The sequence below is a fragment of the Erinaceus europaeus genome, chromosome 15 (assembly GCF_950295315.1).
Source record: "Erinaceus europaeus chromosome 15, mEriEur2.1, whole genome shotgun sequence".
In the NCBI taxonomy this organism is placed as follows: Eukaryota; Metazoa; Chordata; class Mammalia; order Eulipotyphla; family Erinaceidae; genus Erinaceus; species Erinaceus europaeus.
This window is the reverse complement of record NC_080176.1, coordinates 95,032,419-95,050,601: the sequence shown is the minus strand read 5'-3', so window position 1 is coordinate 95,050,601 and position 18,183 is coordinate 95,032,419. Positions and strand designations below refer to the sequence as shown.

Genomic DNA, 18,183 nt, shown 5'->3' with positions numbered 1-18,183 from the left:
TTCAGGCAGTGCTGTCCAGGCTGGCCCTGGTCCCAGCAGATGAGCACCTGTGCCTACTCAGAGTGGGATGCAGGCCGGCACCTGGGGACTTCAAGCTGGGTCGCCCTCCTTGTCCCCCCCGCCCCCAGAGGCCAGGCTCTGCTGTCCTTGTGGCCTGATTTCTTGGGTTGCTGCTGTGGGTGGGGTACCCTGGAGACCCGGGGAGCCTCACCACACCCTGGGGTGCACACTGGGCAGTCTCCCCGTGTCACTTAGCTTTCTAGCGGGTGGGATACAGGTGGTCCTGGGGGAGGTGGGGCAGCCTCTTGGTGCCGGGTCCACACTACCCTCTGGGTGCTGGGTCTGCAGTGACTGCTGGGTACTGGGGAGGGTCCTGCCCCACCCCCTCCCCTTCACTTTGTCCCTGCCTGTGTCTCGGGGTGATGCCTCAGACCCAGCACCCACTGTGGGAGAGTCCCGGGGTGGGTGCGGGGTGAGCGGGTGTGTTGGTTGAGGACTAGGACCCCTTGGCCAGCCCACACCCACCCTTGGGCCCCCAGCGGGGAAGGTTCTAGAACTGCAGCCCCCAGTGGGAAGTGGCCTCCTTCCTGGTGGGCCAGCACCTGGGGGAGAGCGGGGGCCTGGTAGGCCTGGGCCCCAGTGGGGGTCTTGTATGGTGGGGTCCCCGGCCTGGGAGCCTCTGTACACACCCTGGGAGGGTGGACAGGCGCTGGGGGCATGTACATTCAGCCATGGAAGCTGGCTGGACAGGCTGCAGGCCCAGGGTGGGATTAGCTAACCCTACCCCAGCCCTGGCTGCTCGTGCGTCCATCCCAAGGTGGGACCCCACCCTGGTGCCTGGTGCCACAATCTCTGTGTTGCAGATGGGCACCACGTGTGGGAGATGGAGGCCAAGACAGACCGGGACTTGTGCCAACAGGTGAGCGTCCGTGCCTGTGCCCTCCTGCCCTGCTGTGCCCCCAAGTCCCCCGTGCCCTCCCACCCCCATTGTAAGCCCCTCCTCTATGTGCCCCACTGTGTCCTGGAACCTGGCCTGGAGTGTGGCTTCTGAGGTCAGAGACCCAGTGAGAGAACCTACTCCTCTTCACCCAGCACTGAGCAGGGACAGACAGGTGGCAGACAGACAGGGATGCACACAGGGGACAGCCAGACATGGGGACAGGCACAGGGCCCAGACAAGGGGGACAGCCAGTCAGCACAGAGCCCAGAGAGCTGGGCCCGGGTCCTCACACTGTGAGACCTGAGGGTTTGCTGGAACTGTTGGCGCAGGGAGTCCTGCTCCGGACTGAAGCTGTGGCTTCCGCACTGGTGGGGGGGGGGGTAGGCCCAGCATCAGCTGCAGCCTGAGGGAAGCTGGGTCACAGAGCTGTCCCTTCCCCTCCCCTGTCAGGTGAACAGGTGCTCTGTCCTCACCTCCAGCACCTGGGCTCCAGGCCTGAGAGAACCCCCCCCCCCACCCGCAGGCCCTAGGGAGCTGAGGCCAGGCCTCTGATGACCACCTGCCATGTCTTCTAATCTCCCTGGCCAGCTAGGGCATGGGGAGGAGTCAGCTAGGAGAGCGTTAGGACCTTCCCCGAGGATGTGTGGGTCATCTCAGGGCTGCTGTCAAGTGGGGAGGTGCTGGGGTCTTCCGTCCCTGCCCTCAGGGTCCTGGGGGCTCCCTCTACATCCTGGGCCTTCCATCCCTCCCCTTGGGGCCCTGGGGGCTCATTTCCCTGCCCTCAGGATGCTGGAGGCACCCCTCACTCCCCTCAGGGCCCTAGGGTCTCCTTCCCCTTCCCTTGGGGTCCTGCAGGCTCCCTCAGTGCTGAGTGTGGACGCCCCCTCTCCCCAGAACTCCCTAGTGGTGGAGATCCCTCCTTTCCGTAACCTGAGAATCAGCAGCCCTGTGCAGGTCAGCTTCTACGTCTGCAATGGGAAACGGAAACGCAGCCAGCTCCAGCCCTACACCTACCTGCCGGCCCACGGTGAGCCTGCATGCTCAGCCCAGCCCAGCAGCCCAGCCAGGCCCTGCGTCCAGCCCCTGCATCGACCCAGCCCTCTGCCCTGCGTCCAGCCCAACCCCCTGCCCTGCGTCCAGCCCCCTGCCCTGTATCTAGCCTGGCCCAGCCCCCTGTCCTGCATCCAGGTGTCCAGCCCCAGTGTCTAGTCTCTGCGTCTAGCTCCTGCACCCATCCCATGTCCAGACCCTGCGTCCAGCCCCTGCATCTAGTCCTAGTGTCCAGCCCCAGCGTCCATTGCTGGCATCCAGTCCCGCGTCCAGCCCCTGCACCCATCCCATGTCCAGTCCCTGCTTCCAGCCCGTGCCCAGCCCTGATGTCCAGCCCCTGTATCTAGTCCCGGTGTCCAGCCCTTGCCCCCAGGCCCTGCCTCGAGCCCGTGTCCAGCCTGCCAGGCTCCTTGCTCGGTGGCTGGTGACACCACTCCCTGCTGGGCTGCAGGTACCCATGTGGGGGCTGGGTGCCCACTGCCCTGGGTATGGTGTTGCTGGACCCCATCGCCCCCCAGCTGGCCACTCAGGGTGACACAGCCCCCGCTGACCATCCTGTCTCTACCTCAGAGCCATGGCTGCAGTCCAGGGGGTGGGTGGGAGGGGCTGTGCCCAGCAGCAGAGGACACAGAATGTGCTTCGTAGGGTGAGAGCAGAGCCCTTTGTGCGTGGGAGCGGGGCTGCACTCGGACAGCGTCCGGCTCAGGAGGGAGACTTTCAGCTGGGACCCTGCCCAGCCCTGTGTCCCTGGATGTCCCATGGCAGGGGTGTCACCACCCATCTCCGGCCAGCGGTCTGTGTTTTCAGCCGGGGGCCCCTGCCACTCTGTCCCTGGTGAGGGCTGTCCCCGACCCTGCAGAGACGCATCCGTCCACACTGGGCAGAGGTGGAGGGCGGCCAGGGACCTGAGGGGAGCCCCCAGCCTGCAGCAGGGAGGAGCCCACATCCAGAGGGGAAGGCCGCAGGACTCTGAGGCCCACAGGTGGCACTTCTGGGTGCAGTCCCCCCAGCGCAGTGGGAGGACACGGTCAGGGCCGCTGGGTCCCAGATGCCCACTGCTGACCCTCAGCCTCCCTACAGCACCCATCAAGACAGAACCGGCGGATGAGTATGATGACTGCAGTCCCCTGGGCTTCAGCCCCCAGCTGGGCCTGGGACCCTCACCTACCGCCTGCATGCTGCCAAGCGGTCCCCCCCTGCTGGCCCCCACACCCAGCACCAGCCCCATGCTGCACGAGCTCACCCCCGCAGCCCTCAAGGCCGGCCCCACACTCTGCCACCTGGGCCTGGCAGCTCCCAGCACCCAGGACCTGCTGCCTGGACCCCCCCAGCCATCTGCCTTGCTGCAGCCACAGGTGAGTGCCACCTCCCCGTGTCCCCCCAGACCACACCAGTGTCCCTGCCTCCCCCTGTCCTGTCCTCATCTTCCTCTGTCCTTCCAGGATATGCCCATATCCCCCCGCAGGCCCCACAGTCCTCTGAGTCCGCGCTGCCTCTGAAATGGGGTGTCCTGAGCAGCAAGAGTCCTGGCCTAGCCCACAGCAGGGCTGCCCCCCACCCCCAAGCTTGGCCTCCAGAAAGTTTGGCTCAGCTGTGGAGTGCCAGGAAAGCCCCACAGTGTGCTACAGGAACCAGCGGCGGGGGGCTGGGAAGGGGGCGCATGGGCAGGTCCTGTGGACACCTGAGGAGCAGCCCAGAACTCCTATGCCCTCCTGGCCCCAGGCCCGGGCAACAGGAGCCCAGGGTGTGTCCACAGGGCTCAGGGATCCCAGCCCACAGAGCCCACCAGGCCAGTCTGTCCACTGCCCACAGCCAGCTCCCGAGTCTGCATCTAAGGGACAGACATGCAGACAAAGTGCTGATCCCAGGGAAAGCAAGTGTCCACCAGGAACTGGCCGACAGACCACTTCAGACCTGAGCCCGGTGACCAGGTGTGAGGTGACCCAGGCTGGTTCTGACCCGGCTCCGTGACCAGGTGTGAGGGGGACCAGGCTGGTTCTGACCCAGCTCTGTGACCAGGTATGAGGGGACCAGGCTGGTTCTGACCCGGCTCTGTGACCAGGTGTGAGGGGACCAGGCTGGTTCTGACCCGGCTCTGTGACCAGGTGTGAGGTGACCCAGGCTGGTTCTGACCCGGCTCTGTGACCAGGTGTGAGGTGACCCAGGCTGCTTCAGACCCGGCTCTGTGACCAGGTGTGAGGGGACCAGGCTGCTTCTGACCCGGCTCTGTGACCAGGTGTGAGGGGACCAGGCTGCTTCTGACCCGGCTCTGTGACCAGGTGTGAGGGGACCAGGCTGCTTCTGACCCGGCTCTGTGACCAGGTGTGAGGGGACCAGGCTGCTTCTGACCCGGCTCTGTGACCAGGTGTGAGGGGACCCAGGCTGGTTCTGACCCGGCTCTGTGACCAGGTGTGAGGGGACCAGGCTGCTTCTGACCCGGCTCTGTGACCAGGTGTGAGGGGACCAGGCTGCTTCTGACCCGGCTCTGTGACCAGGTGTGAGGTGACCCAGGCTGGTTCTGACCCGGCTCTGTGACCAGGTGTGAGGGGACCCAGGCTGGTTCTGACCCGGCTCTGTGACCAGGTGTGAGGGGACCAGGCTGCTTCTGACCCGGCTCTGTGACCAGGTGTGAGGGGGACCAGGCTGGTTCTGACCCAGTTCTATGACTATGTGTGAGGGGAACCAGGCTGGTTCTGACCCGGCTCTGTGGCCAGGTGTGAGGGGACCAGGCTGGTTCTGACCCGGCTCTGTGACCAGGTGTGAGGGGACCAGGCTGGTTCTGACCCGGCTCTGTGACCAGGTGTGAGGTGACCCAGGCTGGTTCTGACCCGGCTCTGTGACCAGATATAAGGAGACCAGGCTGGTTCTGACCTGGCTCTGTAACCAGGTGTGAGGGGACCAGGCTGGTTCTGACCCGGCTCTGTGACCAGGTGTGAGGGGACCAGGCTGCTTCTGACCCAGTTCTGTGACTACGTGAGGGGAACCAGGCTGGTTCTGACCCTGCTCTGTGACCAGGTGTGAGGGACCAGGCTGCTTCTGACCCAGTTCTGTGACTACGTGTGAGGGGAACCAGGCTGGTTCTGACCCGGCTCTGTGACCAGGTGTGAGGGGACCAGGCTGGGTGACCACGTGTGAGGGTGACCCAAGCAGCTCCACCCTGGTCCAGGGGACACCAAGGTGTCACTCCAGGCTTCCACCCACATGGCTGGGCTCAGGTAGATACAGGTGAATGACCACAGGGAATCCAGGACTCAAGTCCCTTCTCTGCAGCACTGGATTCTGCCAGCCTTGCCCACGGCTTCCCAGCGAGACTGCCACCTGAGTGAGGGTGACACCCGGGTGGGCAGAAGGCTGGACGCAGGACAGGACTCAGCTTCTGTGCAATGTCAGAAATGAGCTGCGTGTGCTGAAGCAGCATGTTTTTTTTTTATTTTTTATTTATAAAAAGGAAACACTGACAAGACCGTAGCATAAGAGGGGTACAACTCCACACAGTTCCCACCACCAGAACTCCGTATCCCATCCCCTCTCCTGACAGCTTTCCTATTCTTTATCCCTCTGGGAGCATGGACCCAGGGTCATTGTGGGATGCAGAAGGTGGAAGGTCTGGCTTCTGTCATTGCTTCCCCACTGAACACGGGTGTTGACAGGTGGATCCATACTCCCAGCCTGCCTCTCTCTTTCCCTAGTGGGGCAGGGCTCTGGGGAAGCAGGGCTCCAGGACACATGGTGGGGTCGTCTGCCAGGGAAGTCTTGTCGGCATCATGATGGCATCTGGAACCTCGTGGCTGAAAAGAGAGTTAACATACAAAGCCAAACAAATTGTTGAGCAGTCATGGACCTAGAGGCTGGAATAGTGCAGATGAAGGGTTGGGGGGGGGGTCTCCATTTTCCGTTTTGTAGACAGCTGGTAGGCATATTTTAGTTCTATTCCAAAGGACCTGTGGCTATACTAGTGGGTTTTTTGTTTGTTTGTTTGTTTTTTGTTTTGTTTTCCTGAAGCAGCATGTTTTAAGCATGGTGTGATCTCTGGAGGAGCCACTAAGAAAATGACTTTTTTTTTAAGTACAGGAAATAGGGCTGGGAGACAGCACAGTGGTTCTGCAGAGGACTCTCCTGCCTGAGGCTTTGAGGTCCCAAGTTCAGTCCCCAGCACCACCCTCAGCCAGAGCTCAGTAGAGCTCTGGGGAAAACATGTATTGTATACAGAAAATAAAACAAATGCAATTAAGTATCTGAATGCTACTCCAGAAAATACACACTTAACACCTCAGGGCGGAAAGAGCAAAGCACAGCAACAAGAGCAAGCAGGTGCCTAGAAAACCAGGATTGTGCACGTGGAAATCACATTAAATGTAAATGAGCGAAACCCTTGAGCTAAAAGGTGGAGGCTGTCGGCCTGGACTGGAAAAAGGCAGGGAGGCCTCTGCGTCTGTCTACACAGACGCAGACACACAGGGAAGGGAAGTCGGCACGGAAAACACGCGTCATGCAAATATTGACTAAGACACATCTGGAGTAGCCGGGCTAATATTAGACGAGGCCAAAAAAGTTCCCCGCAGAGGAGGGCCGTTTTCTGACACGTGAGATGCAAACCCTCAGGAATGGGCCACTGCGGATTATCACCTGGCGACGGCCCCCAGTATAAGGAGACAGAGGGCCAGCACTGAGGGTCCACCCAGGCATCTGTTGCTGAGGCCCACGGGGTAGCCAATCTCGGGGGGCCTCCCCAGTGCCTCTGGACACTTAGTCCTGGGCACCCCTTCCCAGAGTTCCACAGGCATTTCCCTGCTGACACGGCTGGGGGCCTGAGGCTTCCGCACAAGGCTGGAGCAGAGAGCAGAGGAGGGGGCAGTTTCAGGCCCCTGTAAGCTGGGGGCAGGCCTGGGAGCCCACTCAACTCCTCTCTGTGAGTTGGTTCTTCGCCTTCGGAGAGACGGCGCACGGGAGCCTCACTGGCCCTATCTGTGGCTCTGGGGGACCACCTGGAAGTCCACACTTGTTGGACACAGCCCCCCCGGCCCCGCCCACCACCGGGCTCCTAACAAGGGTGCCTGACCGGGTGGCAGGCAGAGCCCTTGTGACAAGCGGTGCTGGACCAGAGCCGCCCGCCCGCCCTGCAGTGAGCCAGGCTGTGGTGGCCTGGTCAGCACTCCCAGGCTGGGTCTAGGCTCGCGCGGCTTCTAGGCGGGGCCCAAAACGCAGCCCATGAAGCCTAGAAAGGGGCTGGGGGCTGGGCCGCGCTGCTGGAGCCCTGGCAGCACAGGGCAGCCCCGGGCATGGTGGAGCAGTGCTGGGGGGCCGCTCCCCTCTTCACTAAGGAGAAAGAAGGAGAAGTGGGGTCCGGGAGCTGGTCAGCAGTGTCACGCCTGCCTGAGACCTTGAGCGCGGCCTCCTGCACCTCAGAGGGGTTGAGAGGACGTTCTGACCTCATCAGAGTGGGAGCGTGCGTCAAGGGAGGTAAAGGGGGCAGGTGGGGTGCACCCAGTTAAGGGCACACAGCACTGAGCACAAGAACCCAGATTTGGGCCCCACCTGCCCAGGGAGGTGAACGGGGGGGGGGGGTACTAGTGTCTCTCTGTCTTTCTAGTTCCCCATCCCTCTCCATTTCCATCTTATCAAGAATAATGCGGGGGACAAATGCTGTCGCGAGTGGTGGGTCTGTGGTGTCAGCACCGAGCCCCTGGTCACAGGAAAAAGAAACGGGCCGTGACGGCAGTTCTGGGCTGAGGCAGGTCTGAGCGAGGCCGGTGTCCAGCCTGCAACCAAGAGGCGGGTCTCGGGGACAAAGGACTCCAGCCGCTGTAGAGGCCCTGGGCTCTGTCCCCAGTGTTGCAGGAGACGGCATGTGGCTGCGGTGCTTTCTGGCTGATCTCGTTTCCTTCCCCCAGGGTCTCCTTCTCCCTGGGACTCAGTGCCGGCACCACGAATCCAGCAGCCGTCTTTTCCATTTTATCGGATAAAGAAAGACAGAAGTTGAGGGAGGAGGGAGATAAGGTTAGGGAGCGACGGAGAGGCCCGCAGACCTGCTTCCGTGCTTGGAGAGTGGGGGTTCGAACCCGGATCCTTCACGGATCTCTGATTGACCGTTTAGAGTGACATGGAAGCAGGAGCCCCAGTTTCAGGCCAAGGGGAGAGAGTGGTGACTGCTCCCAGGGATAAACTCTGGGTAGGGGGAGATCCCCGTCCCCAGGGACCACACGCCCGGGGCTGCGGCCAGCTGGCTGACACTTCTCCAGATCAGTGTGGACACTGCCCTCGCCCCCCGCCCCCCATATCAGGCTGGGACGGGGCTGACAGTGACAGCTCCCAGACCGGTGCAGCCCTGTCCCCAAGGCCGGGGCAGGATGCCCAGCCGCCACGGGGCCCGGGGCCTTATCGGGCCTCCATCCCCTGGTGCCCCCACCCCCCCGTGGCTATCGGCCTGTCCAGCTGTGCACTCACAGCACAGGAAATTGCTTGGGGCTCCGGCTGCTGTGACTGTGTCTCTGGCTCCAGTGATTGGGGTGGGGGTGCGGCGGTGGCCACAGACGGTCTGGTGGCCACACTCTGGGCCCTGCTGTCCACCAACGAGTGGCCTTTGGATCAGCCCCTGTGTGCAGGGGTGAGGAGGGTCCCTGGGGTCTGCCCCTGTGTGCAGGAGGGGGGCGTACTGCGTTTGTGGTCAGCCTCTGAGTGTAGAGGTGGGTGTTCTGATTGGAGTCTGTGTGCAGAGGTGAGGGAGTGCGGGCATCCCTGCTGAGTCCTCCAGGGAGGGTCCAGGGTGGGTGCTGGCATCCTGCTGAGCCCTCCTGTGTCCAGATCCTTTTCTTGAAGATGGTCTGCAGATGGGCCCTGGCCCCCTTCCCGTGGGGGGTGTCCACGTGCCCCTCCCCCCCATCCTCCAGGAGTGCTGACCCCATGCCTTGGCCCCCCAGAACCCACAGGCCCGGTGTGGGGTCCCTCCCAGCCCAGGAGGCTGCCTGCCCGCCAGGCGCCCTGACCGTCCAGCCCCCACCCTTCCTGCGGGCAGTATGCATCCCTGGCGGCCTGCTGGGCTTTGATGGGGCCTTGGAGCCAACCAGCCCTCGCCTGCACTTCCTGTTTCCCTCCTGCCACTTCCTGTCCTGCCCAGCTCTCCGGGACTAGGACTCTGCACAGCCTAGGCTCTCCAGCCGGACTCAGCAACACAGCTGCACCCCACCCTGCCCCCCGGCCCTGAGCCCCCAGCCCTGCGCAGCCCCGGCCTCCGGCACTTTCGGCTGGGGTGTCTGTGCCTCTCTAGTCCTGCGTTCTGGCTGGAATTGGGGGACCCTCCACCTGCGACCCCACAGCCCCTAAGGTTCAGGTCTTTGTGCCTGCTGTCTGGGCACACCAGCCTTTCTCCCCAAGATGGAATTTCCTGAGGTTCAGGGGTGGGGGGCTAGAGGCCGTGCTCGGGGAACAGAAGGCCCACCCAGCCATCCCTACTTGGGGGCGGCCCTTGCTGCCCACCTGAGCCCCCCTTCTGTGCCCCCTCCCGTGCCAAGTGTCCAGGGGCCCACAGCCAGCCCCGTGTACCCGGGCAGTGGGAGCCCGGGTATCCAGGTGGCGGGAGAGCCCTGCCCCTTCAGGTCCTGTGGGTGCTGTCCGCAAGGATGCGTTTCACCAAAATGGGCTGCGTGGCCCCAGGGTGCTCCTCTGTTCCGGGCCCCCGTGCTGTGGGCGGCCCAGTACACACGGCCACCGCCAGTGTCACCTTCCGGGCTGTCACGGGAACAGGGCCTGTGTCCTGCTCTGAGTCCCTTCCCAGATGCTGGCCTGCTGGACACCCAGCGACCTGGGCACCCGGAGCTGCAGCCTTGTCCACTCCTGCCCACAGCTCAGGCTCACAGGCCCGCAGTGTGACAGCCTTCCTGATGGAGGAGCTAGTGACACCCTGCTCCGGGCTGTTCATCCACTAGGACAGAGCCTCCCCTGGTGTCTGGGGACACCCATGTGGTGCTCGGGTCTGAACCTACCTGAGAGCTCTTTGGCCGTCTGGGGTGTCACCTTCAAGAAGGGGGTTCAGTCATGCCTCACACACAGGGTGAAGGTCTGTGGCATCTTAAGTTGGCTGGCGGCCGGTCAGCGTGGAGCCAGGGCCAGGCCTGCTTAGCCGTGCGGCCTCCCCACACTGACGCAGACACGACGACTCTGTCTGCACTTCTGGGTCACGGGCAGCTGAGTCCTGTCAGCTCCGTGGGCCCAGGGACCCGTGACGGGTGGGAGCTGACGGACAGACAGACAACAGACAGATGTCGGACAGCTGTCCCGACGCCACTTCCCGGGGGGCCCCTGCTAAATGTGACGCCGAGAGGCGGATTATTCCGTTTTAATGGCTGACGCCCCTTGTTCCGAGGCTCCTGGAGCCCGGGCTCAGCTGGGGAGGGAGGGTCATGTTTTATTAAAACCGGTCTCTCTGCAGCCTGCTCTCCCTCCCGAAATAGCAGGCCCCGTGGCGGTGGCCATTAGGCTGGGGATGCCCCGCGTAAGCCGGCTGAGGGGGCGCCCGAGGGGGGCTGAGAGGTGTGTGGTTTTCCACTGCTCCTCCCAGAGGCTCCGTGGCACTGCCAGTTGGCATCTTCAGAATGACGTGGGGTGGGGGCCTCTCCCGCCTCCCGGGCGTGGCGCTGCTGGGTCTGCGTGGGCCGGGGGGGACGGGCCGCCCGGGAGCGGGCAGGAGGAGGGGCCCTCTGCTCGGGAAATGAGGGCCCCCCCTCCCCGCCCATCACCTGCAGGGACCACGTGCCCCACCCACGCTGGAACCTGGCCTCTCGCTTCCTGCTTCCTGGCCTCTGAGCTGTGCCCGCACCCCCTCCCCACTCGCCACCCAGGCCTGGAGCCCCTCTGGCTGGGGCCTGGCCGCCCACTGTGTACACTCAGTGTTCCCGAAGCAAGGACCCCATGGTGCTGACCCAGCCCAGACGGGGGTGTCCCCAGCGTCCCCTCTCCGCCTATCCCTGGGCGCCTGGCTGCCGCAGGACTGCGTTCTAGCAGCTCAGAGTCTCCACTGGCCCTCAGCAGGTCCCAGAGCCAAAGAACGTCCTCTCCTGCACGCCGCCCCCAGGATGCCCCTGGATGGGGCATGTACCCCATGAGATGGCGGTGGTGGCAGAGACCCCTAGGTGCAGGGGTAGGGTGGGGAGTGGAGGAATGGAGCTGTGCCCTGATGGGCCAGTCGGTCAGCCCTTGTCCCTCATCAGTTTGTCTGAGGGACAGTGGCGGCAGGCCTGTCCCTGTCTGCTACCCACCTCCGAAGGCCCGGGGGTCCAGGCAGTGAGGGCGTCAGGCAGCACCCCTCCAGCCCCAGATGTGTTTTGGAAAGACGGTTGCTTTTAGTAAATGAGACACACACACACACACACACACACACACACACACAGATGGAGACAGAGGCCACGAGAACAGGTGGGGACCCTCGGGACCTCGGCCTGGTCTGCTGCCAGGGAGCCGGCTCCCGGCTTGTCCACAGCTCCTGACACACCGCCGGTGTGTTGTCCCAGCTGCTGTCCTCAGGGCACAGTGCAGGCCGGGTTCCTGGCCCCCTGGCCCTTCCCCCCCCAGGCAGGACAGTGCTGGGCCAGGGGCAGTGCAGGCCGGTCCCATATGGAGGGGGTCAGTGTGTGAAGGAGCCTGTCTCCCCAGCCCCGTCCCCGTCCCCCCCAGGCAGAGCAGCCTGGCGGGTGACGTCACCTGTGTGTGGCAGTGGCCGTGCAGGTTCACCCCGTGAGGCAGAGACCCGAGAGTTCAGGGAAAGTCCAGGGTGTCTCCGAACAGACGCCTGCACCCAGGGCCCCCACCCAAGACCGCCACCCAGGACTCTGCTCTCGGGGAGTGATCCTGCACAGGGCCAGGCCTCCTGAGCACACTGTCCCAGGTGAGGACGGTGGAGCCAGAGCCCCGGGTCCTGGCGGGGACCCCGGCTGTAGCTGGGGACGGAGGGGACCTCCCAGCGGAGGGGAGAGCGAGGGCTTCAGACGGGCTGGGCCCCCCACACAGCCCTTGGCACACACATCGGGCCCCTCACACAGGCCTCCCTTGGAGCAGGTCTGAGGAGGGGTGGGCATGGTGCCCTGAGGGAGGGCCAGGGATCCTGGGGCTTCCAGGGTGAAGGGTGAGGTGGCTGTGGTCCCCCCACAGCATGCTTTCGGTGCCCCTTCTCCCTGCATCTCTCTCTCTCCCTCCCCCCCCAGAGTCTCTCTCTCTCCCTCTCCCTCCCCCGCAGTGTTTGTCTGTCTCTGCCCCTGTCCCTCTCCTCCCCTGAGTGTCTGTCTCTCCCTCCATGTCTCTCGCCCTCCCCCCATGTGCCACGCAGGCAGGGCTCCCACTTCCGCCGTCCACGGCAAACAAGGATTCAGACTGATACCTGAGCTGTGCGGGAAAAAGCCAATACTTTCCGCCTCAGGAGCGTTTGAGAGGAAAGTCGAGTATCAGGGGAAAAATCTTTCTTATGAAGTGAAGCTGCGGTGTGGCAGCCCCCCACATCCTGTGAGGACAGCTGACGTGGGACCCAGGTTCCTCTTTCAGGTCCCTGAGTGAGTGAGGGTCACATGTCACCTGCAGCACAGACCAGACCGCCGTCCTGAGCCAGCAGGCGTTGGCGGAAAAGCTGATGCAGAGATGGAAAGTGCTGGGCGGCCGCCCCCGCTGCCTGGGGACGGGTCTCCACAGGAACCACAGCCGCGCTGCACCCATGACCTCAGCAGCGCATGGCCGGGCGACCCCAGGCAGGACTCAGGGCAGGACCCGGGCAGGGCCTGGGCACCGCCGGTGTCGGCCTGGCAGGAATGACCCACGCTCAGTCCTCCAGGGCTGCTGGGGCGTGGGGGAGACAGGGTGAGGACCAAGTAGAGGCGCAGCCTGGTACTGTCTGCCCTGCATCTGGCTCTGGGGGCCTTGGGGTGGCTCTGGGGACCTGGCAGCCGCACAAGGTCCAGCCAGGACTCTGCCCTGCAGGAGGAGGGAGACGGCACCTCGGGGGCCCTGGGCACAGGTCTGCGGGTCAGCGCGCCTTGTTCTGTCCCCAGTGGGTCCGGTGTGCCAGCCCAGGCAGGGAGGCTGTGGGCAGGGGGAGCCCCGGCTGCCGCTTCCCTCTTCCTCTCACTCCTTTCTGTGGGCGCAGCACCCAGAAGGTTCTCAGTGCCCAGGCAGCTCCTGGGGGGGAGGCTCGGCCACCCAGCTCTGCCCCAGGAGGCCCTCTGCCGGGCTCCCCGACCCCATCCCACATGCAGTCACGTGTGTGGGTGCACACGGCGGGGCCTGGGAGCTCCACTGGCCACTGTGAGCATGGGGAGAAGTGTGGTGTGTCTGATGGCTGCGTGTAAGCTGAGGCAGGCTGAGGGCGGAGACCCAGGCCCTGCGGCCAGGTACTGCCCTCACGCCCAGGCCATTGTCTGGCCCCCCAGGGCTGGCCTGCCGCGGCTACCGTGTCCCCTCCCCTGTGTGTGTGTGGAGGGGGCTGCAGCTGGGTGGCCCCATCCTCAGTCTCCTCAGGCAGGTGCTGTGTCCAGGGGTGCAGTCCTGACACCCATCACATGGGTGACCCGGGGGCCTGCGCCATCTCCTGGCTGGGCCCCACGGGTGTCCACACAGCCTGGTCGCCTGTGGGCAGAAGGGGGCTCGTGACAGCCCCTGGTGATGGCCCTGTCACAACCCCGTGACAGCTTCTCAGGAGGGGTGTGGGCAGGGCCGGCCTGGGAGCATCCGGCGGCTACAGCAGGAAGCCCCAGGGCCCCGTAGCCATCACCCTCATCCTGGATGTGCGCTCCGTGACGCCAGCACTGTCCCCGTGCGGCTGCAAAGACGGGAACAGCTCCCGCTGGCATTTCCCCCTGGGTGGGTCCGGACGGGTGGAGGGAGGCTGAGCCAGGCATCACTCCTCCCTGCCCACCTGCCGGCCATCTCAGGCAGGATAGACGGTGACACCCAAGGTGTCTGCCTGCCCTCCAGCTCGGCGGGGCCGCAGGGCATGTGCGTGCATATCTGCCCATGTCCCTGACACCATCTCTCTCTGTCTCTTGCAGTAAATAGGACTGTCTACATGGTGTGGCCAATGGGGGTCCAGGCCTGGCTGTCTCGGACCGCCCGCACTGGCCACAGTGAGCAGAGCTCGGCCGCCATCCCCGGGCCCGGCAGCCCTGCCCGAGGAGCCCCCCAGAGGCCACTTTCTGGGGGGGAGCGAGCTGGCCGCTGGAGCTCCTACAAAGAGTGTCCACTCCAGGAGACAGTGACCGTGGGGGCATCCTCAGGCCGCTGGAAAGTGCAGTGGATGGCACCCTGGGCAGGAGCCTGGACATGCCCTAGCAGACTCTCGGGACTCAGCCTACAATCTGCTCCTGGACAGTATCAGCAGGACCAGAAGCCGTGAGAACTCCCTTCTGGACGTCCCCCGTGTCCGCCCAGAGGGCGCTGGCCAGCTCGGTTTGTGGACACCCGGGGAGCCCCGGCAGCGGGTGCAGTTGGCCTCCCTGGCTTGGCCATGACCCCTCCCTGCCTCGCGCTGCCACATGGACCCTGCCGGCCCACCTTGCCCCCTTGCCCGCAGCCCAAGGAGGCTGAGTGGTGGTGGCCGAAAGCCCCCGCCTCCTGAGGGAGCTCCCTGGCATGTGCGTGTCAGCGTGCGGGAACCTTGTGCATGCAGAGGCAGGCATGTGAGCACGTGTGGGCCTCCTTGTGCGTGCAGATGCAGGCGTGTGAGCACGTGTGGGCCTCCCTGTGCGTGCAGACTCAGGCGTGTGAGCACGTGTGGGCCTCCCTGTGCGTGCAGACGTAGGCTGTGAGCACGTGTGGCCCCTGGTGCAGGGCTGCGTCTTGGGGAGCCCCTGCCGTCTCCCCACTGCCTCCCCCACCCCAGCTGCCCTCCAGGACCCTCAGGGAGCCGGGAGGGGCCAGCGCCCAGCACCGCACCTGGGAAAGGGTCTGAGAGGGGCAGGACGTTTGTTCAGCTGCAGGACTCACTTCACAGAAGCCCAGGTCCCACTTGGTGGGGGAGACACCCCACATCCAGCCTGAAAGGTGCTGTGTGGGCGCGGGGGTGTGGCCCTCCTGTTGGGCAGCCCTGCCTCCAGCCTTAGCAGTGGCCGCCCCCTACTGGCGCGGGCGGTACCTGCACCCGGGGACCCTAGCGATGGCCACCGTGATCCTGGGGTGGCTCCCACAGACACCTGCTTCCCACCCATCCCCACCAAGGACGCCCTCTGATATGACCTCCCGGGGCAGGCGAGTGACCGCCCACCCCTGCCCCCACCCTGCATGACCCTTTGGGGGATGTCCTGCAGAGGCCATCTGGGTATCTTGTAGTTAGGAGAGACAATAAAGTCCTGTCAACCTGCAGTCTTGAGTGGCTCCTTCTCTGGGCACCTGGGTCCCCAGGACACCTGCTCTCTGGGCACCTGGGCTCTGTGGGCACCTGCTCTCTGGGCACCTGGGCTCTGTGGACACCTGCTCTCTGGGCACCTGGGCTCTGTGGACACCTGCTCTCTGTGCACCTGGGCTCTGTGGGCACCTGCTCTCTGGGCACCTGGGCTCTGTGGGCACCTGCTCTCTGGGCACCTGCTCTCTGGGCACCTGGGCTCTGTGGGCACCTGCTCTCTGGGCACCTGGGCTCTGTGGACACCTGCTCTCTGGGCACCTGGGCTCTGTGGACACCTGCTCTCTGGGCACCTGCTCTGTGGGCACCTGCTCTCTGGGCACCTGCTCTCTGGGCACCTGGGCTCTGTGGGCACCTGCTCTCTGGGCACCTGGGCTCTGTGGACACCTGCTCTCTGGGCACCTGGGCTCTGTGGACACCTGCTCTCTGGGCACCTGCTCTGTGGGCACCTGCTCTCTGGGCACCTGCTCTGTGGGCACCTGGGCTCTCTGGGCACCTGCTCTCTGGGCACCTGGGCTCTGTGGCTTCTATGCTAGGACTCCTGGTGGACACTGATCGCGGCTCCAGGAGAGACCAGATACAGCTGAGAAGCAAGTGTCCTGGGACCTGTCCACCCAGCCCACGGCTCAACCTGGCCAACAGCACTGGGTAGGCAGCCCCAGGGTGCCGGGCCACTCACCCTCAGTCACTCATTCTCCCACCCACCAATTCACCCACCCACTCAACCACCCACCCACTCAGCCACCCACCCACTCAGCTACCCACCCACTCAGCTACCCACCCACTCAGCCACCCAGTCACCCACCCACCCGCTCACTGGCTGAAGCCTCCTTGGAGCACCTAGTTCTCGGGTCGGAGGCCTAGGACGGCAGTGTAGAGCTGGGCCCCCAGCAGCAGGCAGCAGACACCCTGCCGCACCTCCAGTCCCCGAGGCCCCTGAGCCCAGATGCCTGGTCCCCAGCTGCTCTCCCACTCCCCCACCCCTCCCAGCATGCACCCCTGCTCCCAGGGGCCCTGGAGCAGCTCCTCTGCTCTGGCAATGCTGTGCCACAGCCCCTGCCCACAGGTGGGTCTAGTGGGCTGTGTCGCGGCCCCTCGGGGACAGGGACCCAGTACCCACAGACAGGGCCGGGCCCAGGCGGCCCTGGGTGTGAGCAGCAAGGCTCCAGCTCTCCTTCTCCCCTCCCAGGTCAGTAGCCGCCCCTTGGAGACAGCTCCTGGCTGTTGCTCGCCGTTTATGGTCACAGAGCCTCCCTCCCGGGGAAGCCAGGGGCTGGGGTTGTGTCAGCGGCCCGGGTCCCCTGAGGGCTGCCTGCCGGCCGGCCGTAAACACACCAGCCGACAGCACAGGCTGGGCCCGGCCCCCACCCCGATGGCTGCACCCTGACCTGATTAGCACCCTTGCATGGGCATCACTGAGCCATGATGCTTCACGGCCGGACAATTAGGTTAGCCGCGCGATGACCGACGCTTCCTCTGTCCAGAGCGGAAGGCCCATCCCTCAGCCGCTGTCCCCGGGGCCGCCCGCAGGGCGGGATGAGGCGGGGCATCCCACCTCTGTCTTCCAGCCATGTGGGGCCTCGGGGTGGGGTGGGGGTCAGGGCTGGCAGGGCCAGGCAGCCATGCTTCTGCCCCCAGCTGCCCACTGACCGGCGCTGACCCTGGGCCCAGCAGAGACAAGTCTCTGGCCTGCTGCCCACGGAGAGCGGACAGATGGATGGACAACGAGCAGAGTCTGTGAGGCCGCCGGCTGTGAGTCCTGCAAGGCAGAGGCTCCTGCAGCCTGCCCCGCTGTGCCCTGTCCAGTGCCCTGTGCCCGTCAGCTCTACTGCAGCCCAGGGGATCCGCCCTGTGCTGGTGTCGCTCCAGGCTGAACTGTTTCCCTGTGGTGGGAAGCGCCTCACAGGAGAGGAGCTGGAGCCCCGGGCCCTGCCTGGAGTGTCTGCTTCAGGGGCCGTGGTCCCGGCCGCCACGCGGGCTCCACACCCCCACACAAGGGCTTTCCAAGTCAAAGCAGCCCCTGGCAGCCCGGGCCCTGCCTGGGCGTCACTGGCCTGGCCTCCCGGGGCTGCAGGGCTGTGGCTGTGCTTTCTCCCCGGCCGGGCTGGGGGTCCAGCAGCTGCTCCCATGCTCCAGCCTCCCGGGAGGCTGCGCCCGGGGAGCCTTCAGCCTGCCCCGTGTGGCCACCCTGGCAGCCCAGCCCGGGACGCTGCAGAGCACGGGTCCCTGCCCGCGCCCGCCCGGCCCACAATGCTTCATTCTCTGAGTCTCCCGAGTGAGCCGGCCAAGCAGATCTGCCCGCGGGCCGATTGCTTCACGGGAACAGACGGAAAAACAGCTCTGCTGCCAGGGGCGTCCCGGGAAGGGGGGCGGGGGCGGGCGGGCTCCCTGCTAGACGAGGAGACGTAGCCTGTGGCCCCGGCAGCACGCACCTTAGCCTGGCAGACCCCCACCCGCCACATCGGCGTCGGAGGGCACCCTAAGCATCTCGAGACACCGCAGTCAGGCCCTGCAGGCGGGATCGGGGACCCGGGGTGGCGGCCCAGAGTTTAGGCTCGGTTTGGTGTCCAGCAGTGCCCTTGGTCTCTCAAAAATAAGAAGGAAGGGAGAAGGGAGGAAGGGAGGAAAGAAGGAGTCTGTTCTTTTTAGTTTAGTTTTGTTTTAATAAAAAGCGACACATGGGGGGGTCCGGAGGTAGTGCAGCGGGTTAAGCGCACGTGGCAGCATAAGGATCCACCTGCAGGGGGGTCGCCTCACAGGCGGTGAAGCAGGTCTGCAGGTGTCTGTCTTGCTCTCCCCCTCCGTCTTCCCCTCCTCTCTCCAT

At 64.8% G+C, this 18,183-nt stretch overlaps 1 protein-coding gene across 2 annotated transcripts in view; it reads left to right on the top strand.

The window, feature by feature from the left end:
* The window catches only part of NFATC1 (nuclear factor of activated T cells 1), a 35,804-nt gene extending 20,482 nt beyond the window's left edge, over positions 1-15,322 (top strand). For both annotated transcript variants that reach the window (XM_060174067.1, XM_060174066.1), the window contains 4 exons: positions 864-919; positions 1,835-1,967; positions 3,071-3,345; positions 14,014-15,322. In XM_060174067.1, coding sequence (XP_060030050.1) covers positions 864-919; positions 1,835-1,967; positions 3,071-3,345; positions 14,014-14,016 — 467 coding nt within the window. In that variant the 3' untranslated portion in view covers positions 14,017-15,322. The remainder of the gene's footprint in view (positions 1-863; positions 920-1,834; positions 1,968-3,070; positions 3,346-14,013) is intronic.
* Positions 15,323-18,183: the final 2,861 nt, after the last annotated feature.